Below are 16,332 nucleotides of genomic sequence, written 5' to 3' on the forward strand. Positions count from 1 at the left end.
GCCATAGCCTAGAAAGGATGTTCAACAAAGACACTCCAGCATGTAGAACCGGATGTGGTCTGAGCAGCAGGGTGTGGTGACTTGGGCAATTTTGGAATATCTACCAAGTCTGAACGTCCCCAACGCTATGTGAGTGGGCCTTATAATAATATCCGTAGTTGACCAGGAAGTCATGTCAATATGGCCAATATGGTGCCTTGAGACTGCATCAGGGGAGGCACAACTTGACCTTTGGCCACCAAATGCTGGGATAACTTTGGCATCTTCCAGGGAAAAACTAGCCTAATTCATGTTGCAGGAGTATGGGGGAGCCTTAGTAGATAGTGGTCTGATCAGAGACTGCTTGGAAATGTCTAGGAGGTAGCGCGATGGGCACAGGACTGACTGAGATAAGGTGAAAACTTACCCATCAGAGCGCAGGATCCAAGGGGGAGAAAGATCCAGTTCTTTTAGAAGGAGAAAAGAGAAGGCCAGAGTACAAATTAGATGACCAGAAAGTTTATCATATGGATGAACTTAGCATTTATTTCCTTTCATATTTAGTCAGTCACTAAACATTGTTTAAGTGCTTGCTGTGTGGCAGGAACTATGCTAAGGACTGGAGATATAAATACCAAGGGAAAAAATGTCCTGGCCCTGAAGGAGCTTATGATCTAATGAGGGAAAATAACGCTCAAAAGGAAATGAAAAAAGCAAGGGAGAGAGGGAAGGAAGGGAAAGTACCCAGCACAGAAGCATACTGGATAAGTCCAAAGGAATGCAATCAGATGGTGAATGAATTTATAAGGGGAATGGGAAATTTTCTGAAAGTCAAGGGGTAGGAGAACCAAATATGATTGGGAATGCTTAGAATAAAGGATTCCCTTCCAGATTTCAATTTGTGATCCTATATTTGATTGTTAAATACTAGTGCGTAAAAATAAGCGTTAGCTTATTAGAGCCCACAAGCAAGATGATAAATTAAGGATAAAGCTATTCATTAGACCATGTGATCTGTTCATTAGAGCATTATGCCTCTTAATTGGCCAAATTTTGGCAGACATCTGTTATGCCAGAGCCTTGTGACCAGGCAAAGGCTTGTGACTGTTACCCATCACAACTGAGCATGTTTCAAGGTGCCAGCCCTAAAATTTGATATTTCACAGTACAGGGCAGTGATCTGTGGCTGCTGGCATGCCTTCTTTGGACACAAATGACAACCGAAGTGGATTGTCCCAAGATCTCCTTCCTTGATGCTGTAGACTTTGGGTTTCCACATGCTACCCTTTTCCCTTCTTCTTCATCAAATGATCAATCAACAAGTATTCATTAAGTACCTATTATATGCCAGGCACTGTTCTAGGCAGGAGGGATACAAAAACATGAATGAAGCAGTCCCTACTCCCAAGGAACCTACATTTTATCAGAGGAGGCAGATCTGGTCTCTTGTTTTTGATCTTATCTCAGTTTGGGGCAGACCAGATGAGAGTGGAGTGGAAAGCTCCCCTCAGAACCTCCATTTAAGGAGCGCACCCAGGTTGGCCAACTCTTCATTTCCCATCCAACTGTACTTCTTTAGGCTTCATCATCCTCCCATCCTCACCTCAGCTCAGAAACAAGAAAGCAGTACCCAGGATGCCATTCCTGACTCCCAGAAACTCCCCCTAATGTGCCAAACTCATGCTGGATCTCTTCCAGGGACAAGAGGAGAGGAGGGAAAAATGGGAATACTGCTGTTGTCTCTCAGGTCTCTTGTTGAATCCATGGACAGGAGAACCAAGGGGTTTAGCCCTTTTATCATTGAAACTATAGAAGAAATGATACCTCACATTTCTAGAGCTTTACTCTGGTAGGAGTAGCTAACTGCTAATATTATTCTCATTTTGCAGACTAGGAAGCTGAGGTTCTTACAAGATGAGCTTGGGCTTATCTAAACTAATCAATGCCAGAAACGGGACTTTGATGTTAGTGGGTGATTCTAAATCTAGTGCTCTTCTCTATAGAAAATGTGAGTGAGAGTGAGAGCCATGGCCTCTCACATGCAGAATATTTGGGGAAAGAAAAAAATCATAGATTTAGAGCTAGAAGGGACTGTGATGTTCATTTGATCCGATCCACCCATTTTAAAGATGAGGAAACTGAGGTTCATTGAAGAGGAAGTGACTTGCTCATGGTCACATACTAAATGGCATAACTAGAAATATCTAATAGATAGGGGGAATATCTAATAGATATTATCTAATATTGTTTAATAGACAGAGGGAATATTTAATAGATTGCATCTAGTATTTAATAGAGGGAATATCTAGTAGATAGTATCTAATATTGTTTAATAGAGGGAATATTTAATAGATTGCATCTAGTATTTAATAGAGGGAATATCTAATAGATATTATCTAATATTATGTAGTAGAGGGAATGCCTAATACATATTATCTAATATCTAACAGATACTATCTAATTGTGTGTTCATCCTTCGTTGCCAAAGAAGGCCATGCCATCAGAGAAATAATGACATGACTTGCGCTTGACTTTGTTTTTGAGTGAGGGAGGGCTGTGCAGGTCACCAGCCTCACTTCTCCTCCAGAGCCATCTGAATCCAGTGACCAGATATTCATCAGGATGACTGGAGATGACCCAGGAGGAGGTAATTGGGGTTAAGTGACTTGCCCAAGGTCACACAGCTAGTGAGTGTCAAGTGTCTGAGGTGAGAACTCAGGTCCTCCTGACTCCTGGGCTGGTGCTTTATCCACTGCACCACCTAGCTGCCCCTATTATCTAATTATATGTAGTAGAAGGAATATCTACTAGATATTATCCACTATTATCTAATAGACAAAGGAAAGAACTGGAGTATCCATTAGAGTGAGGGGAAAAAGTCTAGCCCATTAAGGGACTCTACGTGAGAACGGTCTGATCTAACCCTAAAGAGAGAACAGAACCTCTCTCCATTTATAAACACCAGGAACAACTTATTAAAACCAGTTTCCCCATAGCTTGTCATTTTACTCCATGTATCTTTTAATCCCTTAGAAAACTTTTAAAAGGTTGTGAGCTTCTTATAGGAACAAGAAGATGGCAGAGAAGATATAAAGCACGTTTTCTCCTTGTTGTGGGCCATGGAGGAGAGGGATCCTGGTTGAAAGCATCATTTGATAATAGCACAGACAAGCCAATCCTTGGGACCTTTAGGGAAAAAAAAGAACTAGGTTAAGGGTGGCATACATAGCATCCAGAAAGTGACAGGTGACAGTCCTGTTGTTTCACCAAGAGGTGGTGTGGCATAGTGGGACTCTTGAGTCAGGAGAGACTAGTCTTCACCAGTAATTACTGGTGTGTGTCCATGGGCAAACCAATTAAGTTTTCTGGGCCTCACTCAGTTTGTAAAATGGGGATAGTAATACCTATCACACACATAGGGTTGAGCGAATACCTATAATGGGCTATGAAAGCTTTGAGAGATGTCATTGTAGGGCGTCTTTTCCTAATTTTCCTGTTTGGTGTGGCTATTTTGAGTTGTGTTTTTCACTAAACTCAGGGCCTGAGGTCCCCCCCTTTCCTCCACCCCCATCTAGTCCTTTCTCTGCTGTTCAGCTGTTGAAGACACAAATCCACCCCTGGCTTAATTAAGACAGGAAACAACAAGGATGTCAAGGTAAGGGAATGAATCAGTAAAATAAACCCCAGCACCCAGACACAAACAGAAATGGTCTTCTACCCTAACAGGGGATTTATGGCCTAATACGCCTTAAATCTCTTTGATTCTCTATCACAGTGGGAAGTCATGGTTTCTTTAGAATTCATTGATCTTGTGGCAAAGCTTAGGGTATGGGGTCATCTATCCCTTATAGTTTCTTGAAAACCTCTCGGGGGGCAATCTGGAGAATGCTGACAGCCTTTCCCTTTGCTTTGGAATCATCAGGTATCAGCTTCAGCTCCCCAGTCCCAGATTCCTTGGTCATGTTCCCTTCAGTCCACTGTTCTGACTGTATGTTTGCTCTTAGACTTTCCTGGATCTGCTCCAGTCCACTCTGCTCTTCTCTTCCCCATTCATACCTTCCTTGCTTATTCAAGTGATTCATTTTTTCATTCTCTCACCTTGTAGACACTCCCCCCAACTGGAATCTTTACCGGTGACATCACCAGGTTGAGGCCAGGCCAGAAATTTTGGGAGATGTTGTCCAGTCAATTTCTCTGAGAGAATGATGCCTTTTCGGATCCAAGCATTGCAGAAAATAAAATTCCAAAGGCTGATTGATTGATTGATTGGTTTATGTATTTATTACCCTTTTGCTCTGGTCAGACCACATCTGGAATGCAGTGTTTACTTTTGGGGAGTCACATTTTAGGAAAGATATTGCCTCTCTGGTTAGCAGTCAAAGAACAACCTTAAGGGTGGTGAAGGGCTTTGTGATCGTTCTATATACTTATAGTTGAAAAAAGTGCAGGTATTATTTAGAAAAAAACTTAGGTCAGACAGCATAGCTGTCTGCAAGCATTTGAAGGTTTCTCATGTAGACTTGGTCTACTTGATCCCATAGGGAAGGAAGGAAGGAAGCAAACTAAGCCTTTATTGAGTACCTACTATGTACTGGCACTGTGCTAAGAATTTTACAAACATTCTCTCATTTAATCCCCGCAACAACTTTGAGAGGTAGGTAGATGTTATTCTTAACCTCATTTTACAGATAATAAAACTGAGGCAGACAGAGGTCAATTGACGTTCTCGTGGTTAGACAGATATTAAGTGTCTGAGGCTGGATTTGAATTGAGGTTCTTCCAGACTCCAGGTCCGGGGCTCCATCTACTGGGCCACCTAGCTGCCCTATTAGGGAAGAATTCAGAATAACTAGTGGTAGCTACAGATAACCAGATGGAGGCTATATGGTAGGAAAACTTGCTATCCTTTAGAATTATTCAAAAGTGGAATTGGCTGCCTCAGGAGGTAATAACAATAATAGTATTTATATAAAATTTTAAGATTTTCAAGGCCCTTTATGAATATTATCTCATCTCATCCTCACCAACAACACTGAAAGCAAGGCGCTATCATTATCTCTATTTTATTGGAGAGTAAACAGAGGTTAAGTGACTTGCCCAGGATCACACACGTAGGTTCAGGGTCTATCTTGACTCTGAGCATCTAGTTCCCTGGCAGTGGCTTTTTTCTCATTTGAGGTATTAAAGGGAAGGCTGGAGGATCATTTGTTTGGGCATATTATAAAAGGGGTGAGTTACAACCCAAGGTCCTTTGCCACACCGAGATTTTGCAGGAAGGAGGAGCAATGGCCCCTGCACATGTGAATAAGCAGAAGGCCCCTGCTAAGGAGAGAAAGGATGAGGTACACCTTTGATCGGTTACCTTGGCCCCCTTCTTCTAACCCTTTACAGGCTTAGCTGCCATCAGTGACTCTGAGTGAGGAGAGACAGGAGGTCCTGTGGTATAGGGGCAGTGGCGCAGGATTCAGAATCCAAGGACCTGGGTTTACTCCTAGCCCTGACACTTAATCCTTATATGATGCTTAGGCTTTTGCAGGTTGGTCTGGGAACCCAGCCACCATTTATAGCATTGTTTTAATGGGAAAGCATCATACAACTTCCAAAGCAGGAGACTTAGAATCTAATTCTTGGAACACAACCCACCTGTGCTCTTCATGTCTTGGAGCTGCTCACCCTCTCTCTTGAGCTCGAGTATCCATCCTGTTACAAAGGAAGCAAAGTCTTTTATAAGGACAGACAGGCCCAAATAGTCAGTCTCTTGTAAGATAGGCTGTCTTATTTAAAGTAGGTCATATGTAATGGAACGTGGCATAAAATGGGCCTGTTTTAAATGAGGCGGTCTGTATGACATTCTACATTTTCAATCAACCATGTGTTTAGTTTTGTGTGAAAGCAAAAATTTCAGCCTTATTTTGGATCACAAATGTCGGCTGCTCAGATAAGGGGTGCAAATATCACCAAGAAAAAAAGAAAAGCAGAAATTGGGCCTTAATTTCTCCTGGTTGCCACTTTTAATAAGGAGCGTGTCAAACACAGAGATTCCAAGGGATGGTGAAGATGGTGTTGTTCACTGAAGTCATGCTTTATTGGATCCTTATTTTTTTTTTAATATATGAATGCATTATATCACCCATCAGGATAAGTTAACATGTCCTGTGCCTTTAAAGCTTGGTAGAAAAATAACTTTAATGGCTCCAATAACAAGTCCAGATTAATGCTGGAAAATAGATACTCCAAATTGTCAAAATGCATATGTATTCTTTGGCTCCATTGGAGTCAAGAGTAAATGCTGCTTTTGTACTGAGTTTTCCTGACTGCCAGTGGAAGGACTGTAACACATTTATGAAGAACCAAAATTGGAATGAAGCATGTTACAACAGAACTCCAGTTCATTCCTTCTTGCCAATTGGATTGAATTGAAATAATAAATCATTAGTACAATAAAGGAAGATAAGTTGGAAGGGTGTTTGGTTAAAAGCAGGAATAATTTAATTAAAGAGATTTGGGAAAAAAGAAAAAAGAGTTCATAAACAAGCCATTTGTGATCCCAAGTTTCCATTAAAAAGCAACAATGATAAAAGTGTTTTTCTTGCTATCTTGGAAGTAGAGGAAATAGAAATAAATGTGTATGTTTAAATGGAAAAAAACCTGAAGAGTTACAGTTGTGAGTTTAACTGCAGTGGGAAAAATAGCTGAAAATCATTCCTTACAAAGGTCATCTCCTTCTGTTGTTCACAGCAGATCCAAGTGCACATGGTACAGTTCTTTGTGGAAGAGAGGATTCATCTTATAAATTAATTACTGATGTTTGTGAAGAACACAGTGTGTTGCAAAGCAAGGCTGAGTAATCCATGATGACCTTTCCTGATAATCAAAGCTGTTGTCAATTAGATGCCACTGATTTTAAGTTCTAAGCACTCCCTGGGCCATCAAAGGCAGCTTACTTTGGGAGATAAGCTAAGGATGAGGTGACTTTTAGGCAGGCCTTCAAACTCTGGAATAGTTTTCCAAAGTGTCAGAGGGTAGCCTACAACTCCATCAGCTGCAGGAGACCTCTGATTTCCTCAAGGCACATGTCCTCCACTCTTTATGCTAATACTCCACAACCTTGTTGGCTGCAAGAAGCAGGGCAGTAGAGTGGAATGGAGGATGAACTTTGGAGCCTGGGAAACCTGGGCTGCCATTTTATAGATAGGGAAACAGAGGATCTGAGTGTTCAGTGTTCTTGGCCGCAGTGATGAGGTGGCCCTCTATACTCCAGGTCTATTGCTCTTCCCACTCCAACAGATTCCCTGGAGTCAAGAGTTTGAAAGGCTGCCACGGGAAAGATGGCTTCCTGAGTATAGGACTGGAGCAGGAGGTAGAAGTAGCAGAGAGGGAGACAGAGGTTCAATGGAAGGAAAAGCTTCCTAACAGTAAGAGCTATCCCAAAGGGGGATGGGGCCATTTCAGCAGGAATGAGTAAGCAGAGGATGTGTGACCAACGGTCAGCAGGACTGTAGAACAACTTTTTGGTACATGAGTTAGACTAGATGGCCTCTTGGATTCCTTTCAACTCTTGGGATTCTGTGATACAGTGAGTAATCAGTTTGCCCATAGAAAATCCTACCTCTGACACACAGGGCTGAGTCACCCAAGTGGCCTAGGCAGTTAACTCTTCATGTTGAAGTTTCAGATGAACTGCTGATGCACATTTGGAAAGAGTTTCCCCATTCGGAATTCCCTACGAAACCACACAGTTTTAATCAAAGAAATGGTCTCCTTATTTGCACATATTTTGAAATCACTGAAGTGCTTAATTCAAGAAAAGTGGAGCACAGAGGGATGTATATTTGACATTTCATTTTAACGAGTGAAAACAAATTTGATTACAAATACAGTAAGTGAGAAGCTGCCTCCCTGTGTCTGCAGCCAAATGTTTATTGAAAATGGAATAAACAAAGCCCCAATGCTGTTAAACGAAACCATGGACAGCATGAGGCAGTGACAACTACACTGCAGCTCTCCCTATCCCCACAAAGAGATCCAAAGAGAAGATTCCAAATTTCAGTAAGTGCATCAAGGGCATTTGGAAGACACAGAAAACTTTCTACAGAGAAACAATATCAATTTCCCCGTTTTACTTTCTTGTTCTGAAGAATTATTTGTTAGAATAGATTTCTGGCTTTCCCAGCACAGCTGTTTGTTTGGACCCCTGGTCCCAAGCCTTACCTCTCTTGTCTGGTCTTCACTGACAGGCTGGAACTTAGGGGTAGCCTTCAGCTTCTGTTCTAGTTTCTGAATTTCTTGCTGGAACACATCTCTTTCATGTTCTCGATCGAATGCTTGTTCCTAAAATTTGAGTATAAGATTAATAGAAGAAACAGTCATTTAGGTGCTATTTTTCTTTAATTTAACATGATTTTAGACAGTCTAGCCTCAGGTACAGTGCTGATTGAACGTGAGGAGCTACAAGAGATGACAGCATGAAGACTTGGCTAGCTCTACAGTTCTTATGATGGTGCACTCAAAGCAATGAAGCTTGACTTACAACTTCAGACAGAGTGATAAAATGAAGTCAAAATGAATGTCAAAAGTATAATGAGTCAATTGAATTCAAATGATGTGAAATGCAGGGAGAAAGAAAATAAGCACGTTATAATAATAACAGCTAATATTTATCGAGTGCTCACTATGTCAGGCACTGTATTAAGATCCTCAAGTGACGTGCCCAGTGTAACACAGCTAGTAAGTATCAAAGGCCAGATTTAAACAAAGGTCTTCCTGGATCCAGGCCCAGTGCTCTATCCACTGTGCCAACAGCTGCCTCCATACAGAATACAAAATGTGAAAAAACTTGCTAATTGTATTCGTAAAATTTATTTAATTTCCTGCACAAGAGGAACACTATAAGATTAACTTGGGATCAATTGTCTGCAAGGTAATAAGAATTCTTTTATAAAGGCATACTGAATAAATGAACATTTCTAATCTGGTAATATGTCAATTCTAAAACACTTAAGTGTTTGGAGTATAGACTAGAAGAGAATTTTGAAACCTTCAGGACAGCCCCCAATACCTCTTTCTTCCTTAAGAAAAATAAAAAAAATTAAAACCTATATAGTACACAAAGGGCACTATAGGTACATACTTTTATTTTGCCAGGCATACACCTGGTTGTGCAAGCATCTAAAGGATTTTCCCAAAGTAAAAAAAAACACAAACCAGCACACGCCTGACTAGAATGTTTTTCATGAAAATCTCCCAGTGGCATGATGTGATGCTGGTGGGGTCACTGGCTACTAAAGGCCTCAGCCCTGGAAGAAGAGTCACTATTTACGTGCCACCACCTGTGCGCTGGACTTTTCTCTGTTCAACTGCTGGCACCAACGGTACTGCACTGTTCTCAATGCTGAAAACCCTTAGCACTTTGAATTGATATAGAAAACATCTGCAGATTTTAAAAGCAGCCATTTTTACACATGTGTGAATGAACGGTCATGAGGTTAAGGTTGGAACCTGGAAGGTTATAACTGTCATTCTACTGGATGCAGTGGAAAGAATGCTGGATTTGGAGTGAGAAGCCAGGGGTTCGAATCACAGTTCTGGATAATCCTACCAGTCATCACAGGTTCCTGGGCCTCATTCTTCTCATTTGTAAAATGGAGTGGTCTATTAATGATGTGATCTCACATTCTCTCCATCTCTAAATCTATGACACTGCCAAGACAAAATCCTCCAGATCTTCAAAAAAAGAAGGCAGATTCACCTCCATTTTTCTTCATACTTACATCTAAAAATTTCCGCATTTTCTCCAGCTGCTTCTCCAGGAACTGGTTTTGCTGTCTCAGATCCATCACTTCAGTAGTCTTTTCTTGTTCCAGCTCCTTAAAGCGGCTGACTTGTTCCTCTACGTCTATTTCCAGAGCTTTCACTTGTTTCTGAAGGTCACCACAGACCTTTTCTGCTTGACGCTGAACTTCTAGTTTTTCCCTCGCTAGTCTTCCTGTTTCTTCCAGTAGTTCTGCTAACAAATGAAAAGTCACTGCAGGTTTTGTTACCAAGTTAATGATGGAGCACACCACAATTCTACGTACAGGATTATACCACATGAAACAGACAGAAAACCTGGATTTTAATTCAAACACACAAAAGAGGCAATGAGCTATGCTTTCTTTTTCTCTTTAAAATATTCAGAATATCTAAACTTACCATGTATCATGCCACCATAGATCATCATTATAAGCATTATAAGCACAAGAGTACTATCACTAAATGGTGATTCTTATGGGGAAAAAAAGCAAAGAAAGTCAAAGTTATATGTTTTTACTCTAGGGAAAGGACAAAGTTACCTAATGCAAAAACCATCACTTGATTTACACAAAGCGGTTAATTTGTTCTCAATCCAAAAATCTATTTTTTATATCCATGCATGTCCCTCATTTGAAGAACCAATACTATAAACCTTTATGTAGGACCGCTGAGAAATATAGAAAGAGCAATGATTTGATTACAATGAGATTTCCTATTTTGTCCCTTTTCAGATACCCATTCCTGAATTACCTTTCACATGCAGCAAGGGAGGACTGGCAAGTGTGTATCCAATGCAAAGCTCCTCTGCTGGGAAAAGATGTAAGTCATGCTGGTGCCCAGAGACCAGATCATTGACTGACATCTGTGATATTAATGTGGTCAGTGCTAGGAAGCTGGAGACACTGACCCCCTTTCTTTTATTTCTGCAAACACTACTGATGTTAATAAGGAATATAAACACAAAAAAACCCCAGAAAACTTTTGTTCACTACACATCAAAGATTCTTCTGATGCCATCATCTTATATGCTACTTAACCAATTCCTCATTTAGACAATTATCATGAATCGATGTTAACAGCACGTGGCAAAAATAATTAATTGTCTATATTAATTGTATTTGGAAGTTAAGAGACAGTTTTATGAAACTAAGGTAGTCGTAATTACTTAACTACTTAACTTAATTACTTAATAACTTAATTACTGTTCAAAAATGAATACAATAAGATGATGGTGAATATGAATCTCTTGTTAATTTCAAAAAAAGGAATATGCTTTTTAACTGTAAGAAAATTTTTGTTAAAGGAAAAGACTAAGTGTGAAATACAACAGCAAAGTTTCAGAGTTAGAGAAATGGTTAGTTGGAAGTCCAAGAATCATTATTTACTTAATTTTAGGAAGTAAGTCTATCACCCGATTAAAGACAGCTATGTAGTACACAAACACACCTGCTTCTGGTGCTGCATCGACTGCAGCATCTACTAGCCCTAAGAGAAAAGGAAAAGGAAACAAAAGCAGAATAATTTACACACCATCCCTTCTTCAAGTGGGTTAATATAAAAAGGGAAAATGAAGCAAAAGACAAGACTGAAGTTCACTGACATTAGCAGCTTTTCTTGGAAATTCTAAATATTTCTCATTAGTTCACTCAACATTTATTAAGCACATACTAGATACAAGGCATCATCAGATTTGTTCTTCAGATGTGAAAAATGCCAACATTACACTTGAAATTTTTCAATACATTAATTTGAGCAACCACAACACCACAAACAGTTCTTCACTGTAGGTCAGAAATTTCAGCATTATTTAAACATTGCTAAGGAAGTTTGTGGGGCCACAAAATTTGTAATTGATTGTAATCTGTAATGTAAAATGGACATGGCTTGAAAGAGACAAAATTGGGAATTCACTGCAAGTAATTCAAATGCCGTACTCACAAAAAACTTACGTTTTCTAAATAATTAGTTTTCACCCTTACCCCTGAACTCTAACTGTAATTATTATTATTAAAAACAGATTAAACTAGGTGGCAACCTGCTTTTAGAAGTCATTAACTTTCTCACTCTGCTCTACTCTACAATCAACTATCTCACCCCTCCAAACTGCTCATCATTTGTCAGGAAGTACTGCTCAGTAACCAACTAATTTTTTTTTTTCATTCTCTGCCATTAGAGTATATACTTTTCACAAGTTCTTTCATATTCTGCATTATCAGCAACTTCCACTTGGGGTTAAGTGCATAAAGTTGAAGGAGGAAGTATTCTTTCCTACTGATACCTGGGGAAAAAAATAGCTATATCCCAGCTACTGACTAATAATACCAATAATATGCTGTAACATCTTTAAAGCAAATGTAACGTGCTAAAGCCACCAAAGGGAAAACTGAAGTGAGTCACCTCAAAATGAATGTGCATATAAATATCATATCTCATAAAACAATAGTCCAAATAATACATACCTTGGTGAGCTTGTAGTTTTTCAGCTTTCCATATAGCTATCTCTCTAGAGAAAAGTTTTCTTTCTTCCTCTATTTGCTCTTTTTCTTCTTCTAACTCTTCTAATTTTCTACCTACACATAACAACTCCTCCGCAAGGTAGTCAATTAGGTTACCCTTTTCCTCAAATTCACGTTCAAAAAGAGCTTTTTCTTCTTCACCACCAATGATGTCTGGGAAATAAAATTATCAGAAGAACAGGATTGTTTTAGCCTGTGGTTTTATCACTGGATTTTCAAAAGAAGAACTGATGCAGTATCATGACAATTTAAAACTTGCCTACATACCATTTCAAATAATACTGAATTGTTTATTAAGAATATCAAAAGCTTATGTCTTGACATGGTAATTAAAGTGCTATTTGGTTTTTTTCTTGGTGCTTAAATGCTATTCTAACTTACAAATGTCCCTCATAATAACAGTTTACTTTCACACACTTTACATGTTGCTTTTTGGAGACTTAGAAGGACTATATTTACAGGTGGAACAAGGAGGGGGTATGGTCCAATGAAAAGTATACTGGATTGTAAAAAAATGTTTTATGGATGTGTTTTGTTTTTATATTAAGAATAATTACAGATCACCTTCACTCCATGAGCGGTCTGTTTAACAGAGTGAAACAATTAGGCAAAACTAATAATATGACGATGTCATCTAAAAAGTGCATCACATGCCACATTCCCCATGTGCAGCACCTGCCTCACCTTTTTACTTTTAAAAGTTAACAGAAGTCTAATTTCTCTCCCTTCCATCCAGTATCCCACTGGGGGCAGGGCGGGGGGAAGAAGAAAAACATTTCTTGTAACAAATGTGCACAGACACGCAGAACAGATTCCTTCCTGGTCTATACTGAAATATAAATGCAAATATAGTCTATTACGTATATGTATAGATACGTGTGTGTGTCTCATTATACACCTTAACTCTGTCCTCTCTCTGACATGGAGAGCGTGTTTCATCACTGGTCTTCCAGAATCATGAATGGCCATTAAATTTGTCATAATTTTCTGTGCTTTTAAACTTGTTTGTTTTTCTACTATTGTTGTTACAGTATAGACTCTTCTCTTGGTTTTGCTCATCTCATTCTCTATCAGATTATGAAGTCGGTATATCCTTTGAGCCAGCTATACTACTGCTAGGTATCTATACCCAAAAGAGAGCAAAGACAAAAAAAGGCACATGCGCGCGCGCGCACGCACGCACACACACACTCTCTCACACATTTATAGCACCTTTTTTGCGGCAACAAAAAACTGGAAACTAAGAGGTGTTACATAATCGAGCAATGACTGAGTGAGTTGTAATATATGACTGTGATGGAATACTATTGTGAAATAAAGAAACAGATTTCAAAAAAACATGGAGAACCTTAAATGAAGTGATACAGGGTGAAATAAGCAGAAACAGAAGAAAAATTTGTACAATTAGTATCAATATCCTCACATTTTTTGGAAGACTTTGATAACCTACTGAAGAGGCTGGGTCTGTGCTAGGGGATGTGGCCCCAAACTGCATCTCCGCCCCTTTCTCCTGATGTGACTGAGGTCATGTCCCTTGTCTTTTCTGGATCTAATTTTCTTGTAGGGAAAATGGAGGACTTGGACCAGTCTGAAATCTGAGATTTGCAGTTCAGTATCAACATGTGATTATCAGCTACAATTTATAGATGAGGAAACTGTCTTGCAGCTGTAGGGCTCGAACTGAAGTCCTGACTCCAAGTCATTCATTCACTTGTTCATTTAACCAGGGTTGGTTTTTTTTAATAAGTTTTCTTAGTGTCTTTTGTTTCTATGCCACAAGCATTCAATCATTTTTAGAAATACCATTCCCTTCTGAAACTCCCAACCTTATGGAACTGAACACTCTTTTATACAAAGAAAAACAGTTAAGCAAAAGCAACTGCTAACCATGGCTACATCTGATAATGTGGGTTTCAATCAGCCCTTGCCTCCCTACCAAGAAGAAGGAAGTATGTTTCATTCTACTCAGAAGTTTTTTTAATAATGCAAAATTAATTCTTCTTTTGGTTTACACTGTGGTAGTCAGTGTACATGTTATCCTTCTTGCTTTCCTTCTCTCATTCTGTATTCCTTCACACACATCTCAGATTACTCAGTTTCTCATGTGTCTAATTTCTTATTGCACAATCCAATGCCACCATATTCAGACTGTAAAGGGCTTTAGACACCAAGCAGAACAATCAACATTCTATCCTAGAGGATTCAGTTTTGTTTGTTTTTTTGAGCAGAGATCTATGTTTTGGAAATATAACTCTACCATCTATGGAAGATCAATGGAAGAGAAGAGAGGTGATGAACAGATGTGAGTAAAGAGAAGGCACTGGATGTGAGGATGTGAAGGCTTATCTGGTAAGACCTGTCATCTATGATTTGATAGGAGAGGATGGAGTTACAACCAAAGGGGTTATTTGAATTATTATTCAGTGGGCACAGTAGTACATGAAAAAGTGACCTGACGCAGTATTACAAAATAGCAAAATGAGAAGAATATTTGCACAGTTCCTTGGACAGAAAAGAATTTCAGAGGCAAAAACAACATAGTATATACAATAGAAAGAACACCGAATTTAAGAGCCAGAAAGCCCAGGTACAAATTATAGTTTCAATATTTATTGGAAGTGTGACCAAGGTCAAATGACTTTACCTTGCTAAGAATATTTCCACACCTACAAAATAGGGATTAACAATTTATTTATGTACTGTGTGGGAAGAAAGGAAGGAGGAGGGGCAGAGACAGAACCGCATTAATTCCTCTCTCGATATGAAATGTTCCTGGGAAAATGACTATTTTCTCTCTGTGGCCCTTCCCTGTGTCTCTTCTCCACCCATCTATCGATCTCTAATAATGAACATACTGGTAGGGTCGTTCAGTGGTTTGAGAGTCAGAGTGCCTGAGTTCATTCACAGGCAGATACTGGATCTGTCTAGCCCTGGATTATTCATGTTAAACTCTTGGAGTCACAGTTTCCTTGTCTTCAAATGTTGCCAGGCCTAGAGGCCTGTGTGGGCTACCCGAGTCTTCTTACCTCACCTCCGAGGTCTTCGGTTGGCCAAAACCGGATGCTCATATGAGAGAAAGGACGTTCCAGAGTCGAACAAGGGTTGAGCTTTATTTCAGGGTCTCGGTTACAAGTGCAGGGGGGTCTTCCTTAGGAGGAAGAGGGGGAGATTTCCTAAGGAGGCTAAGATCTTAAGGGATTGGAAGTAGAAGTACAAGCGGGGAGAGAGGGGGAGGGGAGAGAGGAAAGAAGAGAAGCGGAGCCTACTGTCCTCTTGGCTCCTCACGTGCTAAGAGAGCTTTCAGGCTTCCTCAATCCTACTTAACCTTCAGCTGCATAGTTTGCTTCTGAATACCATGCTGTTAGATAACAATAGTGTGCCCAGATCCGGGACAATCTCGAGGGCGGGGAGATCTCTCTCCCATCACGTTTCTCACGGGAAGAGGCGGAATTACTCGAGATAGCTCGGTTCACCTCGATTCCCAGCCGTTTCCTGGGGGGGTCTTGTGAGAGCTCTAAGATTTAGAAGTTCCCACCTTTACCCGCCCGAGACTGTCCACACGGAATTGAGCTTCCAATCCCAACAAAATGTCAATACTTCAGTGGAGTTTCTGTCACATTAAAGAGGAGCTCCATCCAATGGTTTGGATTGTGCATAGCCCCTAGGGCATCTACCAGCATGCAGGGGCCTTCCTCTGACACTGTAGGCATTGCTGTCCAATGACAGATGCAGCTTTTGCTTCTGTGCCTGTCCTGGTGATGTGTTATAGAATCTTCATGCCCCAAATGCCTCTCTTGTACTGCCCCTTTGGAGTAACCCGCAATTTTATTTCTTAGCCTGTGATGTTCCATGCTCCACAGCCAAATAGAATCAGCAGAAAAATATGGGTGTTAAAAAGATGGACTTTTGTTTCAAAGAGAACACTGGGAGTTATGGAAAGGAAATCCAATCTACTACTCAATTCTAGGGCCAGTTTACTGTCCAACTGCAACATATGACCTAGCCATATGTCCTTCAGGACTACCTCTCTGAGCTGTGCATCCAA

At 40.0% G+C, this 16,332-nt stretch overlaps 1 protein-coding gene and 1 long non-coding RNA gene across 5 annotated transcripts in view; one reads left to right on the forward strand and one right to left on the reverse strand.

The window, feature by feature from the left end:
- LOC140530919 (uncharacterized) overlaps nucleotides 1–16,332 on the forward strand; it is a 949,813-nt gene that overhangs the window by 341,182 nt on the left and 592,299 nt on the right. The gene's annotated exons all lie outside the window — the stretch shown is intronic.
- LOC140531015 (A-kinase anchor protein 9-like) overlaps nucleotides 2,977–16,332 on the reverse strand; it is a 103,589-nt gene continuing 90,233 nt past the window's right edge. The window contains exons 15-19 of the mRNA XM_072650216.1: nucleotides 12,231–12,440; nucleotides 9,750–9,985; nucleotides 8,191–8,310; nucleotides 5,623–5,679; nucleotides 2,977–3,165 (exon numbers count right to left, since the gene is read on the reverse strand). Of these exons, the coding sequence (XP_072506317.1) occupies nucleotides 5,632–5,679; nucleotides 8,191–8,310; nucleotides 9,750–9,985; nucleotides 12,231–12,440 (614 nt within the window). The 3' untranslated portion in view covers nucleotides 2,977–3,165; nucleotides 5,623–5,631. The remainder of the gene's footprint in view (nucleotides 3,166–5,622; nucleotides 5,680–8,190; nucleotides 8,311–9,749; nucleotides 9,986–12,230; nucleotides 12,441–16,332) is intronic.

The sequence above is a fragment of the Notamacropus eugenii genome, chromosome 3 (assembly GCF_028372415.1).
Source record: "Notamacropus eugenii isolate mMacEug1 chromosome 3, mMacEug1.pri_v2, whole genome shotgun sequence".
NCBI classification, from domain to species: domain Eukaryota; kingdom Metazoa; phylum Chordata; class Mammalia; order Diprotodontia; family Macropodidae; genus Notamacropus; species Notamacropus eugenii.